Here is a 19,250-nt window from a genome sequence, read left to right as displayed (position 1 = left end):
TATTTATCCTCTGAGAAAACTACTATCCCTAGAGTGCACCAGAAAGGGAACATCTGTATTGATTATATAGTTAAAGTTCAAAGCAATCAACTTTGCTTAGCACTGAAAATGAATTGGGCTCCAGAGAAGCATGTAACTTTCAAATAAATATCTTCCCAGTAAAATGGACAAAAGGGATATAGAGAATGAGGAATATGACTAGGCTTCATATTGGAGTTGTGGTAGAAATTACTTTATAGGCAGAGTTGTGCTTCACAATAGGCTTGAAGTTAGATGGTGGGTAAATCTTGGCAAGCTTTTAAGAAGCTAGAAAGGCTGCAAAGTAAATTTTTAGTGATTAGAAGTACAGCTTATATCCTTTCCTTCTTCCCACCCATTACCTAGCAGAAGCACAAGAAACTGCAAAATAAGGATTTTTGAGTTTTGCATAATTTACAATAGATTGCAGAAAAAATCTTTACAGCTGAAAAGTTGTAATGCACACAGCCTTATATCTGGAACACTAGACAGACTTTCACACAGACAGTGTTTTCTCCTGTTTTATCACCTAATAAGTATTTCTGCCTTTAAGCTGCTGGAATAAACATTTGTTAATGCAATCTACCCTTGTTCCCAAAGATGAGGCATAATTAAATATTTTAGTTTCTTACAGGCTGCTTTATCCTTTTTCTGTGGAACATTTGAACTTATAAATCAAACTACTTTTGTATCATGTATAATATCTATTGGGTGACTGAAACTCAGAATCTGACTATAACAGTTTAATAAATGCTTTAACATTTATAGCACCTCTCATCTGCAATTAAATCAGTGTATTTTGTTTTTATCTCCATTGGAAAAGGAACTAAATAATTCAGTTACTGACCAGAATTAAGTTTATCTTCATACTTTTCAGAGACTGTTGGTGTCCTTACTTAGACAACACTTTTAGTGCTGCAGTGTTGTTTTCTGATTTGGCTTTTGACTGACTTTAAGACTACCATTTGTTGGCACGCTGGAGTTTTCTCTCTGTAGCTTCCATATGCAGCAGAACCAATCATCAAAGTGCCTGATGAATCTGTGAGCCTTATTATCACATTAGTACTATGTTCCTATTGATACCATACTGTGCCCTGAGGATTCACTTGGCACTATGGATTTATGAGGCACTGTTGAACATTTAGAAGTAAGTCCTGATGTGCTTGTAGCAGTTTTGAGATGTACAGATACAGAGGAAAGATTGGCTTGGTTTTGGTGTGTGAGATCAGCAGGAGCAGCAAGCTTGTTTGGAATAAAAGCAGAGGATGTACACTGGAGCACATCCAAAAGGGAGGGAGGGGAATCTATAGCACTTCCATTGGAAGAAACTGGGCTGGTGCAGTGTCCTTCTCCTTGTAGGTACCGAATGCACTTCTTTTTCCTCCTAAGAACAGTGAAGAGAGTTATCTGTAAATAAAGGGTGAATTTACAGGGTCATATTTTAAAAAATGAAAGCATTACAGCATTTAATACAAGTATAGTGCCTAAGGAATAAGGACGTAGATGGAAAAAAATGTATTCATTCTTAATTCCTCCTCAAGTTTCTGTAAGTGTTCTTTTAAAAAACCTCTTGGCAGCTTGTATTTTTTACCACTAGATGGAGGTGTAACTGTAGCAGTAGAACATATTTCAAAGGAAGTATGGGATGATACGAACCTCCTTTGATAGTAAGACAACTGAAAGAGTTGGACAAATCCTAAGTATTTTGATTAGCTAATCATAAACAAAAACAAATTTTAAAAATGCAGGTAAGGAAAGCCTTGATCTTTTTCTTTATTGCACTAATTTAATCATTGTATGCTTTGTAAATTTTCCAAGAAATGTCCTCCATCTCCATCTCCAACTCTTCAATTTTTTATTGAAAATAAAAGTGCCAGAATAAAGATTTTCACATATTCACTGAAATGTTTCTGTACAGAGGAGTTTTGCGTTTCAGTGATCACATTTAGTATAGGCAAGAACTCTTGGCTTCTTAATGTATTTTCTTGATTTGCAGTTGAAGAGATGCTGTGTATACACATTAGGCATCATGCATTTTGGGGTGGAGCTGAAAAAATAGTGATATGTTGAGGAAAGATACTGTCTGGAAAAGAGCTAGAAGACTCTTATGATAAGTTCAGTAGTCATGGTTGACCCAGCTGTGGAAGAGCACACACAGTAGAGAAAAAAATATGAATAGCTTTCTTGAGGCTGATACTTTTATGGAAGGTACCTTTGACAAAGAATTTTTCTGAAATGTATCCAGCAAACGCTTAAATGTTTGAAAGAGCCCCAAATCCTGATATCTGTAACTTTTACTAAGAAAGTAGCCTGCAATGTCTTGTATGACTCATTACTGTAGTATAATTTCATTATATATTTGGTTCATCCAATATTTGTTGTTTCTGGGTGAGCGGATAATGCCAAAACAAGAAATTGATTATGGGCTATCAGGTTGGCATTGACTCTTAGCAATCACATGAATAGATTTTCTCCAGGAGAAAACAAGAAAACAAAGCTGAATATACTTTAATTGTAACTTGCAAAAAAATAAGAGGTTATTAGCTCTAGTAAGCTCTTGCTGCCTCTGTCTCACTCATGATCAGGTATGCATGACAGCTTTCATACAGAATTAAATGGCTAATAACTTGATTCAGAGTCTGAGCTATGGTGGCCAATTACCTTCTGGAATCAAGGTTTATCTGTTCAATGCTTAATAGCACAATGGTCTGTTTTACCATCACCTTAAACTGTAATTTGGGTGCTTTTTAACTTAGTGTAATTTGTGAATGAAACCACTATGACTTGTTCAAATCATGATTAAATCCCAATTCAGTGTTAGAGTGGTGCTTAAAAGTTTGTGAGTTCTTTTGAATTTTCAATATTTCTGCATAAATATGACCTAAAATGCAATCTGTTTTTCACATGAGTCCTAAAACTAAATAAAGAGGATCCAGTTAAACAAATGAGTCAAAAGCATTATACTTGATCATTTATTTATTGAGGAAAATAATCCAAAGCTATCCATTTGTGTGTGGCAAAAGTATATGAACTTCTAGGATTATCAGTTTATTAGAAGGGGAAATTAGGGTCAGGTGTTTCAATCAGCAGGTTGATAATCAGGTGTGAATGTGGGAGGTCCTACCTTATTTAAAGAACAGAATTCTGGGTATTCACTATCAAAGTCTCATCTTTACAACACAGCTATGTGGAAGAGTGTCATGGTTTGAATAAAGGAGATTTCTGAACACCTCCAAAAAACAGTTGTTGATGCTCACCAGGCTGGGAAAGATTAGAAAACTATTTCCAAAGAGTTTGGGCTCCATCAGTTCACTGTCAGGAAGATCATGTACAAATGAAAGCAATTCAACATTGTCACCTTCCCCAGGAGGGGTTGACCAACCAAGATCACACCAAGAGTAAGGTATGTTATACTCCAGGAAGTCTCAAAGAGGCCAAGGGTAATGCCTAAGGAACTAAAGGCCTCTCTTGCATTGGCAAATCTCAATGTTCATGAGACCACTATCAGAACACTGAACAACAATAATGTGCAAGGACTAAAATTATGCAGAACTGATTAACAGTTGTCAGAAACGTTTAGTTGCAGTTATTGCTGCCCAAGGGCTTACTGAAAGCAAAGGTTCACATACTTTGGCTACACACAAATACATAGATTTGGATAATTCTTCTCAATAACAAGTATAAAGTTTTTGACTCATTTGTTTAATTGGGTTTTCTTGATCCAGTTTTAAGACTTGTGTGGAGAACAGATCATGTTTTAGGTCATATTTATGCAGAAATGAGAGCCAGTTTGGAGTGGTTAAGACACCAGGCTAGAAACCGGGAGACTATGAGTTCTAGTCCTGCCTTAGGTACAAAGTCAGCTGGATGACCTTGGGCCAGTCACTTTCTCTCAGCCCTCAGAAGGAGGCAGTGGCAAGCCACTTTTGAAATCTTGCCAAGAAAACTACAGGGACATGTCCAGGTAGCCACCAGGAGTCAATGCTGACTTGAAGGCACCAAAAATAACAACAAAAAAAATCTAGAAATAAGATGAGTAGTAGTTTTGGCAGGGATAACTCTAAGGATGCTCTGTCCATGTGTTGTACTTGAATATATTTAGAAATTATTCTGCTTACTTGAATATGAATTAATTGCCTGTAAATCATTGGTGATAGACACTACTTGACTAACAATATCACATTAGTTTCAAAGCTATAATCTCCTATTTTATCTTCCACTGCAGTTCTCATATTTCCAGTACAGCTTGTCCAAATTGTTAAGATTTATTTTGACAAAGAGGCTTGAGCGGTGAAAGCAAACAAATTCATTTCACTGAAAAGGGCATCTAATTCACCTTGATTTAGGTGGCCTCAAACTACTTCAGGCCAAGGCTGTGGGAAATGGGCTCTCTCAGCCTTTCCACCCAGGATTGATTAATGGGCTTTCTGACCAGGCAACTATATAACCAGACCTATAGTGTGGAATGAAGCCACTCAGCTTGGAAAACCTTCTGTTTATGGGAGTGGATCAATGGTGAATGCCATTGATGCAATGTGTTCTAGGCAATTCTGTAGCACTCAACAAAGCCATCCTATATGACCCCTCTTGGTGTGTAAAGGTTTTACAGGCGGGTTGATTTTGACAAAACACAGCATGCAGATTCTCTGCAGCATGCAGTAAAAGTGGCCAGCTTGAAAACACTTCAGTCTGAGGATTTTCAGCCTATGTATATAGAAAGGAAGCAGGTGCAGTAATGGTGATATTTTGGCCAATGCATCCTGGAGAGTTGAACCAATGATGCCAGCCAGCCATGCATTTCCTGTTGGACTGTTGACCAGCATGGCCAGGGCGGGTGAGCCAGTGGCAGTCCCACTTGTGTCCTTTTGGCATTGGCTGGCAAAAAGTCTTGCAAGCATGTGTCAGGACGGGTGAGTTGTTGGTGCCACCTTGTTCACCATCTGTCTAACCTATCTGACACCTGCTGGGGAGTGCTCCTGACCAACTGGTCTTGGGGAGAACAAGTAAGTTGATGGTGTCACTGGCTTTCTCTGCCCAGGATACAGTGGACAAGGCTCTGATATTCTCCCAATCCACACTGGGAGATCTCTAGCCTGTGCTGAGAAGAAGGCACCTCTCAATCCTCTCCCACAGGGCTTGCCAAAGAAGATTCTTCTCAGCCTACATTTATAGCTCAAGCTCTGTGGGAGTATGATGAGAGGGACTCTAAAGCAGACTGAATGGAATAATTGTCTTAAAAGTGTGGGGATCTTTATTACATTGTGAAACAACTTCAAGAGAATGCAACATTTGAAGCTTTGTATAACCATATTATTTTGGGAAAAGATAAATCAGTAAGCCAAGGATTTGAATTGCAGTAAGATCCAGCTGCATTGCCTATCTAGACAACATAACTTTCCTACTCCCTTTCAGATATGCAAGTTGGTTTGGGCCTCACACTTGTAGAAGAGGAGGAAATAAGGAAACAGCATCTTAAAGATGCAGCCCAACTACTTTTGTTAGTCTGGAAGCAATGTTGACTACAAGCAAAGTGTTAATTCTTACCTCAGTATAAATCAAGATATTCAGAAAGAAAAGTTGTTAAGAGTGCCATTGGTTAATAATTGTATTGCTAGAGACAGTCACCAGTCTACTCTTGGTTCTAGTCTTGCACATTAATTGGTAACTGTAATTCTTCTACATGGATACCATTTATAGAAGAGAGGTCATTTAGTAGCTAATGAGAATAAGAGTGAATATTGAGGGTTTTTTCTTAGAAGTTCAGCATTCTGATAGCTAGGTAGACTTGATGAAACCATGTAGTTACAGCAGCTATTATGTATTGAATTTCTTCACCCAATAAACCAACAGAGAAAAAATCCTTTATACCAACCAATGAAGTAAAAATCCTATATTTAATTGGAGGATACAGATTAATTGAATCAACAAATTGGGGTAGAATCATGATGGAGTGAGAGCATGATTTTAGATCCATGATCTCTCAAACCTAGAATAAACATCCTGATGTGCTTCCAAAAAGCACCAAGATTTTCCTTAGGGCTGAAAAGCTGTCTAAATTCAAAGAAAAGTACTGGGAGCCATTGATAGTAAAGATGCTAGAGCGTGAAAAACTATAGGCTCTTTTACAAGTTGTGTTCTACTCTAAAGAAAACCAAAAGAAGAGCATTGTTATTATAGGAGATGTGAGTAGATATTCTCTTTTATCAGTCCTGCTTTACTTAGGAGAGGCAGTATCTCAACAAGAATTGTTGTCCCTACTCAGTGTTTGAAGGCTTTGTGTTCTTTCTTTTCGGTGTTAAGAGTACCTCTCAAATAGCAACACTTTTGTTTACAGACTATTTCATTGTTTGTTACTGTTGTTCTGATCACAAATGGAAGCCATTAGGTATGTGTTAGACTTGCAGAATCATATTTTGCTTAGCAATCCTACCCCCCCTAAAAAAAACTGGGAAATTCTGCCTGCATGGTTGAGGAGCTCTGTGTTACATTCCCCCCCCCCCCCCCCAATCCATTACTTTAAAAACAGCCTTGAGAATCTGTTTACTCTGGGAGAAAAAACTGGGGATAGTATACTTGCATTATCTTCAGCCACAGATTGATTCATTTGCTAGGATAAGAAACTAAAAATATTAATTGTAGGGGATAGTCAATAGCATGGGTATTGAGATCAACTGATACCAAGAAAAATAATTGCTTTCTTAACCAAAATTCTAAAGAAGCAGTAGTCATTTTCCTAAAGAACCACTAAGAAGAGAATCTTTGGAGGACCTCATGTTAAAAAACTCATAGAAGCCATACTGTATTATTAACATAGAAAGTGGGAAATTCTTGCCTGTTTGGATTGGGAAGGGCATGTAGCACCTGTCAGCAGGTTTTGGTAGCTGATCCATAGAAAAAGTATTCTGATAGTTTACCATTTTTATCCTTTAGTCCATTTTAATTAAATCTGACACCATTTTCCAATATTTTTAATCATTTGTCCATATACCACTTTAGTTAAAAAGGCATTTTTCCCCCTCACCATATATATATATTACGACAAGAAATTTTACTAATGAATCTCCCTTTTCTGTCTTAAATGCAGAAACCATCTGCAGGCAACACTCAAATGGAGCACGTGGAAAATCTAGATAGGCCATCAAGAGCAAGCCTAAGCAGCACCATTAGTAGGGTTAGAAAAGGCAGCTATAGAAATGATGCATGAGAGATAAATCAAAATAGAGCACAACCATCTATATAGTAAGGAACAGGCTGCAAAGCTAAAGTTCCAGATACACACCTGCATGGGCCGCACCAGTCCATTTGTTGGTTGAGGCCAAAGCGAGCTCTGCATTTCTTAGGAGAGGCAGGATCTGAACAAGGAGCATGCGTAGTAAACGGGCAAGGCAGAGGTACAAACAGCAGCAAGAGCAGGAGGAGGAAGAAAAGATGCAACGCTGATTTAGCTGCTGAAGACAAAACTAAACAGGCCACGTAAACCCAGTTCTTCACAATAAATGTCTACTAGCATCATCTTTCCTAAAACAAAGTGAGTGTTAAACAAATTCCCAAGATTTGATAGGGCCACAAATGCAATGATTAGGGAAATAAATTGCAGACTGCTACTATAAAATACTAGGATTTTTATTTATTTTTTTAAAAATTTTAGTCACCCTTGTGTTTCACCCTTTGCATTTTTTAGAAAATATTTGAAAAGCTGTTTAGGTTTGATTAGATCTGACATTCTGAACTAGCAAGCAAGTTTGCTTTTTATGTTAGAATTTTGTTATATTCTTCCCCATGAAGAAGCAACTTAAAGACCATCCTATGTGCCAACTCCTTATTACTAAAACAGAAAAAAAGAGCAAAAAATCACTTGGAAATTCTGTCTATCAAATTTGTCATCGCCCATCTTGTTGAAAGGATTCTGGGCAGTGTTTAATGATACTTAGCTACAGTCTAGATCAGATGTAGGAGTGCCTGTAGCCCTCCAAATGTTGCTGAACTGTAGCTCTTGTAAGTCCAGCCCACCCAGCTATTCTGATGGATGCTGAACTTCGGCAGCATCTGGTGGGGCACAGGATCATCACCTGTACACACAGCTTTCACAAGGACATATACTGCCTCTGGCTGACTTTTTAAAATCACTGTGAGCTCTTCTGTACATGTTTTTCAGTGCATGGATTCTTAGTCCTAAAAATGGCTGCCGCAGGTAAGTTTCTATATGAATCTGTTGCTTTTATTGATGATAGGGGGATTCCAAACTGATGTATCAAACACTGAGTCCTAGAAAACCATGTGACAGTGTTAGAACAAAAGTACATGAGATAGTAGCCAATGAATGAATTATTACATCATGTATGAGAAACTTACATCCCAGAGGCTTTGGTGGGGCCCTCAGAGAACCTTCCTCTTGCTGTTGAAAATTTGGAAATGACTTTGAAATACTCTCTTCTTTTTTAAAAAGGCTCAAGAGTCAAAAAGAAATGACTAATGTGGATGAGTTTAAGATTTGTGAATCTGCTTAATATAAATTAAATTTAAGAAATATTTTGGAATTAATCTGATTTTCTTTTACATTGATTCATCTTTTCAAATGCCCTATCTGATGACAAAATGGTTCATTACATTTTAATAGGTGTATCAATTTAATTTTAAGGGAAAAAACCACATTTAAAAAAAAGCATTATGAGAATATGCTATCCTATCTGTCAAGGTTTTATATCCTTAGAAACTATTATTACTGTTGCAGTTATCATCCCTGTTAAATATTCCTAATCCACTAACCAAAGGCCTTTGTGCTGACTGAAAATTTCTGTTTTTTTAAAAATAGCAATTTTAATTAATTAATTGCAAAGGAAAACACACACACATAAACTCTACTTTTCCACAGTATAGATCTTAACTATAAAAACAGCATCTGGCAGGTATTGCCAAGGAGGAATACTTATTTATGAGAGGATCATGTCTTTTTTTCCCTTTTGAACCCACTCAGTTTCCTGGTAATGTACTCCCTCCCCCCACTTTTTTTTTTTTTTTTTTTTTTAATGTGGAGCCCTTTGGCCTCAAAAAGATTCTTTGCTTGTATGTTTGGGTACTTGCTGCAAAAAAGGACTGTTGGATTGAAGTCAGATGCTCCATAAATGTTTTATCTTTTGCTTTCCTCATATTTTTATTTTAAAAAACCTAAAACAGCCACAAATGTAAAGAGATTGTTAAGGCAAGAGGATGTGTCAAAATGCAGCTAATGTGAATTAGTTACTTTTAATTGCTGTGTTGATTGTTGTTGTCATCACAGAATAGCAGACAGAATATATAATTTTAGACAGTGGCAAAGCTAGAAAGATTAGTGCAGATAGTAACCTAACTATAGAAAAAGGAGGAGATAAGCATAGACACCCCAGTCACATGAAGTCATGGCTATAAATCCTGGAATAAATCTTGTTTGGCTACTGCAACTAATTTCTTATCAATGTAAATGAGGTGATCGGTAACCAGATAATGTGCTAGATTTTGCACCAGCAGGCTTACCTGAATTGGAATCTTGCTGTTTTTCTCTTGTTCGTCTTTTCTTTTTTCCCTAAGATTAAAAAAAGGGGAAGAGAAAATAAATCATAAATTGAACAAAACAAGCTAGTTTTGTTTAGAAAGGGCCAAGTGAATAAGAAATGGGAACTAGTGCAACATGGCTTTCACCTCCCATCCTCCCAGTTTGCCTGCTGTAGTTTTATCACCAAAGATTTTAGTAGTTCAAATTTCTTATTTGCTAAAGTGAGATGGCTCCATTCAACAGACATCCAAACACAGCACATAGGCTCTTACTGACTATATCCCAAAGATGCATAACGAAAGCACTTCTTACTTTTAAAATATGAAAGAAGTAGCTATCCTTACCGCCCTGACTGTAATATTTTATTCAGTTTTCTATCCCACCAAAAGCTGAGCTATGTGATAAACAGTGTGGGTCTAGACTACCATTGCGAAGCAGTGCTTCAGCTAACTGAGACAAACCCAAATCCCTGGAACTTCTAGATTTTAAAGGAAGGAGGATGACGTTTGAGAGCAGCAGCTCCAATTGCAGTAAAAGAGATGATTGTGGTTAATGAGGAGTATACCCATATGCATAATACAGAGAGATCTCTGCCACACAGAGGAAAAGTATGTGCTAAAGAGCTCTCCATCTTTACTGTGAAGTCTGGACCGTTCCTGTCTAAGCCTTTCTACCTCACTGCTTCATTTGCAATGAATGGTCAGGAACATGGTTGTTCTACTATAATTACAATTGAGAACTGTATCAAGGAGCAACAGATATTCCATGGCTTTGCACTATTCCAAGTCTGTCGATATACAGTATTCTCTTTATTGGCAGCTCATAGCTGCTATTAAAGTCATTGTATATTAAGATCATTGCTGACATTTCAGTGAGATCAATATGAACTTGTCCCTTTCATGAGCTTTTTCAGATTAAGAAGAGACTTCCTTCTGTTTTCAGATCTGCTAAAATCTAACACATGAACTGCCACATTGAACCTGCTTATTGTAGGCCATATTCATTGGATCAGAAGTTCGACATGGTTCATGGTTGTACAAAAGTCCTGTATATTAAAAGTAATGCTGTTTCCAAAGTGATCTGTGAAAACCATGTTGCTGCCATAACGCCCTGATCTGGTTTGAGGAAGAAGCATGACTTCTGTGTACACAACTTTTGTCTGTACATGTCTGTAAATGCACCAGAGGTACGTTGTACTTGAATAGTTTCTTTCCAGCAGAGGTGGAGAAAAGTAGCTGGTATTGAATGCAGAAGATGATTGTGCATAGATGAAGGATTGCATTTGCAGTCACGCTCAGGCACTGCTGACCTGCATCTTGTGTACAACTTCTCCCCAAATGAAACAAAATACTTATCTATTGAAAATATATTTTTAAAAATCCAGAGGCAGAATCGGGGAGGTAATGGGATGCGGAGAAATTTTAGTTTATGGTACAGCATAACAAAATAAAATAGTACAATTCAAAATTTAAATATTCAACTCCAGAATCAAAAACTATTTCAAATCAGCTCACAAATAAAACGACATATGCCCTATAGCTAGGGCCTGTTTGTGATTTAATATGTATCATGCCAACATACTAATGTCTTAACTCTGTTAACCTCAATTCTGTTGAGTATAAAATCTATAACCTCCAGCAGCTTAAAAGACACTCAGCACTTGCAGGTTTGGGCAGCCCAGTCTAAAGTATATTTTGCTAAGAAGAAGCTCCCACTGAGTCTAACTTACTCTGTAGAAAATATGTTTAGGACTATAGCCTTTGTTTAACTGCCAGAGATGCAACTGCAGTTTTGGACAAAACAAAGACTGTTCCATTTTTAAGTTCAAACAACATTTAAATATGTTTGTCATTAACTAGGCACAAAAAACCCACTTCCCTGATGAAAGCAGACAAAATCAAACCAGATTGTGTTTTCCCCACACTTCTGCCCATGCAGTACTGATTTTGCTTGCATCAGGAGGCCAAGTTGCTGCAAAACTCCCAAACCCCGCAATTAAAACACAAAGTTGGTGGTTGTTGCTGACAAGCTCCATGCTTATATTGTGACACAAAACTACATTTCAGCTGTACAATGGAAATACAATCAAAATATACACTGAGCATTCTTACTGCAAACCAGTGGTCTTGATTTGGAAAGGCACTTGTGCTTAGAATCATCAGGCAAGTCATGGCCTAAAAATTGGGCTTTCTTTCTAACACTGAAAATGTGTAATCTTGGGGAAAGTAGGTGGTAGTATTTTTAGGTGCCATATTAAAAAAATGTGCAAATGTGTGTGTGTTGTCTTTTAGAGGCTTGTGTCATACATCCTGGCACATGAAGATGGTAACTATCCCACAGGGTTTTTTGATGTGCTCCCTAAGTGTCCAGCAGATTGCATTTCATTCAAATAAAATATCTTTATTTTGATCAATGACAGATCAGACACTTCATTAAAGTTCAGCTGCTGCTGCTTCTGTGCCAATCAGGGATAGAGGAAAGTAGTTCTCAACCCCCCGCCCCCCCATGTCATCTTACAAGTGGTTTTGCCTTGTCCCTTGCTTTCCAAGTTTTCACACCATTGGAGATTCTACCTAGTGGTATGGATGGGGAAACAACCAATCCAGGATGCTGGAGGGGAGGAGTAGGAGCAGGGAATGAATTAAGGAGAGAAGAAGCCGTCTCCCCAAAACCTGAATCCTGCAAATTATACCATTCAAGCCAAGTTTTGCAATGGAAAACCAGTGGCGGGTCAGTTTAAAAGGCGAAGTTTGGTTTGTAGTTTGGGACTCATAAAAAAAATTTGAAGGTTTCATATGGCAGGAATAGTTAAAAGCAGCTAGTGGACCATACCAAGGCTGTATCTCACTTCTTTCCAGTACTGATTTCCTAACTAAAATTCTAGTCCTACCACTAGGTAGCCCAAGAAAAGTCTAAAACCAGCCTTTTAGATGTCAAGAACATTACTTCCACATGAGGGTATCAGCTATCAGTGAGAGAGTACAAGAAACATTTTCCCAAAAGAGAAGTATTAAAACTCTCATAAAATTCTTACTTTGCTACTGTTCTGTTTATGGACAGTTTGGATTATGAAGATGAAAGTAAAACCAGTAACAACCACCATAAATGTGTTGTTGATGTCAGAAGGGCCATTTATTCTGGTTTCAGATTTAATGTTACAGCTTTCTATCCTGTTTGATGAGGCAGAAAGCTATGGAAATTAACAATCACATATATGAAGGTAGGACAGGAAGAGAAGGAATTCCATAAAAAAGAAGAGATTAAAATGCACCAGTAACCACCATTGATTGTTAATAAGTAAGCTCTAGTGTTGCTTTGGATGACCCACAACTGTATTTCTTTTTTGCCTGTATTTATTCTTTTTTGGAGGTTAGTGTTGACTTCTGGCAAGTGCCTAGACAAGTCCCTGCAGCTTTCTTGGCAAGATTTCTCAGAAGTGGTTTGCCCTTGCCTGCTTCCTAGGACTCAGAGAGAGTGATTGGCCCAAGGTCACCCTGCTAGTTTTGTGCCTAAGGTAGGACTAGAACTCACAGTCTCCCAGTTTCTAATCTGATGCCTTAACCACAACACCAATATGAATGATAAACACAGATAACTCCCAAATGCTGGGTAGTAGCAGCAGAGGCTACTTTTACTGCTTGAGGGCTTCTTGTAAGCATCTGTCCAGCTGCTCTTGAGAACAGGCTGCTGGACTCAATGGCCCTTGATCTGGCCAAGAAGGGAAGTTCTTACAATAATAAAGATGCAACTGCACCTCAAAAAGACTACCATTTCTTGTGCAGTGCAACAATCCATCCCTTGCTGCATTCTGTGTATGTTTATGTATGTAGGTACAAGCAGGTGTTTGCCACTTAGAAAATTGAATGTCAAACAGCTTTTTCTTATTTCTGGGTCTTTGCTTCCAGCTTCAATCGTGTCCAATGACATATAAGAGTAATGTGAAAAGCCTGGTTACAGGTACATTGTTTTTGCTGCCTATGTTGTCCAATCTGTAAATCTCCAATGCTTTGGCAGGCATTTTCCCTAAGCTACCCCCCCAAAATGTATGATAACAAGCAAAATGATTTATATCAATATATTTACAGGCCCTTGGGGATTCAAAATGGCGTCCCTCTATTTATATCCTCTCAGGACAATGTAGAAAAGGATATAAATAGAGAAGTGGAGATATGCCATGATTCCAAAGTTTGGATTAAACATGACTGATATATTCATCTCACAAACGAAACTGCTGGCACAGAGTGTCCACCCAGTTCCACTGACACACAAGTTAGCCACCTGCAAAATCATATATAGCTTATTGATTGTTCCCCCCAAATTAAGAAATTCCACAGCCAATGAGCAATTCTATGGCCATGGAAAAGCTCAGGGCTCCTGGAATTCTGCAGCCAACGCTGGGTTAGGTGGATGCATGAGCGGCAGATGGTTCCAGACTCTCACTGCCATAATGCAGAATGACATTTGCTGCAGAATTCTCTTACCCTTGCTGCAGAAACTGGCCAGGAAGTGCTGCTGAATTCCAGGGGCCCTGAATTAAACTGTGTGTGATCGCGGGATGAAGAGCCTGAAGAAGACTGAAGAGCAAGGGGTAAAGTGTTAAAACAGCAGCTCCGGTGAGCAGGGAAAAAATTGTACCAAATAAGCACATGAACACATCAGGAAGTATGCAGGACACCACCACCACATCCCAGGCAAAGAATAAATTCACTATCACTGTTTGTTAACCCTTCCTGCTGGAAATATATCTTGAAATCGTAATTACTTTGAGTAATACAATAACAAACGAACTTGGAAGGAGAAAGGGTGAGAAGTAGATCTCATTTTACTTTTTGTCACCTGGCATTTATTCTATGCAGCGTATGAATGCTGAACATGAAGCCTTACTTGTTTAAAGAATAATGGGTAGGATTCTATACTGTGAAAGTTGATTTGTTTTCTCTGATCTGAACCTTTTTATTTCAACCAATTTGATTTTAGGCAAGTTTCAAACACTTTTTCACAATTTAACTTTGGACTTAAGATGAAAAATCACATCTTCTCTGGGTCAGTGGATGAGCTGTACTTTTATTTTTCACTACAAGTATTTATTAATGAATACCCTTAAATACAATTTGATATTTGTCTATTCAGAAGTCAGTTTACTGAGTCTCTGCTGAGGTTTGATACCATGTAGATGGGCACAGAACTGTGGTCTAAAATTCTGTTCAGTAGATGAGAACATAAAACAATTACTATGAGATAGAAATTTCTGTTTTTTAAAAATCTACCCTCCTATGATAAAGACTGTTTTTTCTCCCCCCCCCCCCCCAATGTTGAAAATACTGAAGCCATTTCCTCTATTGCATTAAGTTGTAACAATAGGATCCTTTTTCAGGGGGTAGTAGGCTTCTACTACTTCTGCTTCCTGCTGCAGAAATTCAGATAAATAATATATCCATTGGGTTGCATTTTCCTCCCCAAAACATTTTCTATTGCCCAACCCTTCCACCACTTTTTAAAACTATAAAATTAACCTGAAATATCTCTATCTCTCTATCTCTCTTGTAGTAATGCCTTCTTATTAGTTATTCCTTCCCTTCTCCCCACAAAATAACTTGATTAATTTGGAGTAATTTAATAATGCTTTACATTAAAAAAAATTGATAGCAATTAATCAACCTTAAAAATCCACAGAAACATTTTTAATGAAATATAGCAGGTTGTACAAGATTAATAAGCTAGTTTGCCTGGAGAGTCTTGGGGGAGCCTCTAACCAATTTTCCCTCTAAGTCATGGATACTTAACTAATGTGAGAGCCTAAGGAACAACAACAAGGAATTTTTACTTGTGGTATTTATGAAGAAAACCTGAAGATCAAGAGACAAGAGTTTGCAATTGTGACCTGCAATGCTTGTGGTATGTTTGTCTTCCTGAAAACAACCTGGAATATATTTGCAACAAATGCTAGCATATAGCAGGCCTTGAGGAAAAAGTCAAGGAATTGGAGCTGAAATAGCCACACTTCAAGAAAGGAGGCTCTGCAACAAGGTGGACAGAGGAAGAGACACCACCAGTGGATGAAAGTAAAAACCAAGAACAAGAAATGAAGATATACTGCCCCACTAGAATTCAGAAACAGTATTCAGGCCCTTACAGATTCAGACTATGGGTGTTCAAAGAGATGAAAAAGAATGTGAGACAGGGTACGACTCTCTAAAGGATAAATAGAAGGCAACTATGCCCAGTAAGAAGACAAAGAGTTGTAGTAATTGGTTATTCAGTCCTACAACAATTGAAACAAACATGTTGATCAGATCCATCAACTAATGAAGTTTGCTATTTGCCAGGAACAAGGTTCAAGGGTATGACAGAACATTTTCTAGGATTTATCAATTTTAATGACAATTATTCCTTCCTGTTGATAGATGTGAGGAAGTGATGTCATAAAGAAAAGCTATATCCATATCATAATAGACTGAAAAATCTTGGAAGAAAGCTTAAGACCCTGGTATTCTCATCCATCATTTAAGTGCATGGAAGAGAATCAGAAAGGGAAAGAAGAATGACTATGCAAGTACTGTCAACTGGAGAAAGTTGGTTTCTGGGACTATTATCTGATTTATTTAGATGATAGACTACTGGCACAGAAGTGGTTGCATCTCACAAGCACTAGTAAAAACGCTGGGCCAAAGCATGGCAAAGTTCACTAGGTGGCCTTTAAACTGAATCCTATAGGGAGTGGAGATAGAAACCCTCAAGTAAGAACCTCAGAGAAATGCATTATATGTTGCTGAAAAGAGCCGTCTATACCACTCAAAGAAAAATCAGAAAGAACCTGGACTCGTTATATTTAGGGTCTTCATTATCTATACACTAATGCTCAGAGTATGGGAGATAAAAAAGAGTTGAATTCTTAGTACAGAATGACAAATATGATTTAATAGGTATAATGAAGACCTCATGGGTAACTCAATTCAAGGACATTATTTGTTCAAAAGGAACAAAAACCATAGGTCAGCTATCATTGATTTAATGCTAATCAATTGGCAAGAACACAAAGGGAATTTCACTGAATGCTGGAGTTTTTGATTTTAAGGGAAACGAAAACTGAATGGAGTCAACTATGTATCTTGGACTTCAAAAAAACAGGTTTTAATAAATGAAAAATAAGATCCTATGACAGTAAAAACTAATTAAAAAAGAAGCTCAATTGGGGTGAGAGTTCCTAAAGAAAGAGATATTAAAAGCAAATAATTGTAATGAGGTGCAAAAAGAGAGGAGAGCAAACAAAGCTAATGTGGCTACAGAAGGATCTTAGTGATGAACTGAAACAAACGAACACATACAGAAAATAGAAAGATGGCTGGTCACAAAGGAAGAGCACAGACAGGCAGCCCAGGCTAGTAGAGTTGGTGTTGGGAAAGCAAAAGGTCAGAATGAGCTGAGATTAGTGAAGGATGTTAAGAATAACAAAAAAGATTTTTTAAAGATATGTTGCAAATAACAGAAAAAGAAAAAAGGACAGTTGCTCAGAAGGCACATAAAGAAAGGTAGAACTATTATTTTGATTCAGTCTTCTCCAACGAAAAGTTCTGCTTAGGAATTGTGGAGGGCAGGAGGACTGAAGTTTGAGATACATAGGAATATGGTCAGGATTATTATTTTTTTTAACTTTGAGTTTGAATCTGCAGGACTAGAAGAATTGCATCCTAGAATATTGAAGGAAATAGTCAATGGTCTGGTCTAACCATTATATATTTGAGAAATCCTAGGGAACTGGTGAAGAGCCTGATGACTAGAGGAAAGCAAATGCTATCCCTATTTTTAAAAACTGGAAAAAGATCCAGCAAACTACAAACCAGTCAGGCTGACATCATGTAATCTGAAGGACATCGGTACCTGGAAAGATTTTAGAGCAGATCCTAAAGTGACAGATCTATAAGCACCTTGAAAACAATGTGATAATTACCAGAGGTCAGTAGGGATTTATCAAGAACAAATCTTGCCAGATGATTCTTATCTCATTTTTTTATCTGATAACTTTCTTAATAGGCTATGGGAATACTATAGTTATACTTCAACAGAACTTTTGACAAAGTACCCCATGACATGCAAATTAGAGGTAAGTGTGGGTTGGATGACATGGCAATTAAGTGGCTTATACAGCTAGCTTGAAAATAATATTCACAGCGTCATCATCGACAATTTGTCATCAAATTGGAGAGAGGTCTCAGGTGGGGGGCCACAAAGATCAGTTTGGGATCCTCTATCCACCCTATATTTTCATTAATTAATTAATTTTGATTTTGAAGTGGAGAGGCCTATCCAATTTGAAGATGATACAAAATTAAGTGCAATAGCTAATACTAAAGACAGAAATAAAGGCAGAATAAATTGATGGATTGGAGAAATGGACTGCAAATAACAATGATATCAGACAGAGATATATACAAAACTTTTCACTTAGGAAAGAAAAAAACAGTACAGAATAGGGCTTGGTAATAGTGCTTGTGAAAAAGATCTTTGAATAATAGTTGATTTCAAACTGAGTATAAGCCAGTCTGTAATATGGCTGCAATGAAGGCAAATGCAATTTTAGCATCAACAGAATTCTGATGCCTAAATCATAAGAAGTGATAGATGCATTCTATCTGCTTTGGTCAGATTCCATCTTGAATTCTCTGTTTAAAAATTAAAAAAAAAAATAGAGAAGGGTATTAAGGATGATTTGAGGGCTAAAAACTAACCCCTATGAAGAAAGATTGAAAAAGCTGGGAATTATATATTTAGTTTTTTGAAAAGATGACAGGGAGGGGGATAAGATAGCACTCTTCAAATATCTGAAACTACGTTAACACAGAAGATCGGAATCTGTTCTCTCTCATTCCAGAGTACAAGACATAAAATAATAGATTAAACTTACAGGAAGGCAACTTTTGATTATATGTTAGGGAAAAAAAAAAACTTCCTACAAAGAAGAGCTTTTGACAGTGGAACCAATTACCAGGAGAGGTGATTGATTCTCATTTGCTGGATGTTTTCAAGTGGAGGCTAGATAGCCATCAGTTGTGGATGCTTTAATTTGAATTCCTGAACTAAGCAGGGGTTACACATGATGGCCTAAATGGTTTGTTCTTGTGTCTGCAAATAGCAGTCATGGCAAATTAAGAACAAAATGCCATGTGTTAATTAATTAACATAATTCTGCAAATTCTGCTATCACACTTACTACAATATCCCCTGCCTCCACTCCCTTTCTGGGCAAACTGTCTGTCTTCTCTGTAGATTTCTGCTCAGGATGCTGGAGCTGCTCATGATAATGTACTTTACCTGCAGATATTAAAATATATCTCCCTGGAATCTTAGGGTTGGGAGAAAGCTCTTCCCCATGGCAGTACATTCAAGCCCTGCCTGACCAAGTTGTAGGACAACAAGCTGCCCCAAACCCACTTCCTTCTCTTCCTTCTTTTTTGCTACATCTTTTCAGTGGGAGAGCTTTGCATTTACTCTGGAGTGGGTGGCAAAAGAGTCCCACAGCAGTGGTTTCCTGCTATCCTGTGATAAAAAGCATTTCTGGCCAAGAGGGGAGAAAGACATGCATGATCATGAGTCAGCTGGTCATGTTAATAAGCACTTTTACATTGAGTACATGACTACATGACTGGTGTGGTCAGTCCACCCACTATTCTGAATCCATACTATGGAGGCAGAGGCCTGTCTGTTT

General features: G+C 37.7%; 1 protein-coding gene across 2 annotated transcripts in view; it reads right to left on the bottom strand.

The window, feature by feature from the left end:
- Positions 1 to 657: 657 nt before the first annotated feature.
- Positions 658 to 19,250, bottom strand: part of TCF7 (transcription factor 7) — a 138,737-nt gene continuing 120,144 nt past the window's right edge. Inside the window, exons 10-13 of one of the 2 annotated variants that reach the window (XM_088133746.1) lie at positions 14,029 to 14,121; positions 9,529 to 9,577; positions 7,298 to 7,370; positions 658 to 1,402 (exon numbers count right to left, since the gene is read on the bottom strand). In XM_088133746.1, coding sequence (XP_087989872.1) covers positions 1,084 to 1,402; positions 7,298 to 7,370; positions 9,529 to 9,577; positions 14,029 to 14,121 — 534 coding nt within the window. In that variant the 3' untranslated portion in view covers positions 658 to 1,083. The remainder of the gene's footprint in view (positions 1,403 to 7,297; positions 7,371 to 9,528; positions 9,578 to 14,028; positions 14,122 to 19,250) is intronic. The other variant, XM_088133747.1, reaches the window with a different exon arrangement.

This window comes from Python bivittatus, unplaced genomic scaffold (assembly GCF_059951505.1).
Source record: "Python bivittatus isolate LINGU-HERP-01145 unplaced genomic scaffold, Pbiv_v1 ctg000080_np1212, whole genome shotgun sequence".
In the NCBI taxonomy this organism is placed as follows: Eukaryota; Metazoa; Chordata; class Lepidosauria; order Squamata; family Pythonidae; genus Python; species Python bivittatus.
This window is presented reverse-complemented; position numbering and strand designations above follow the sequence as displayed.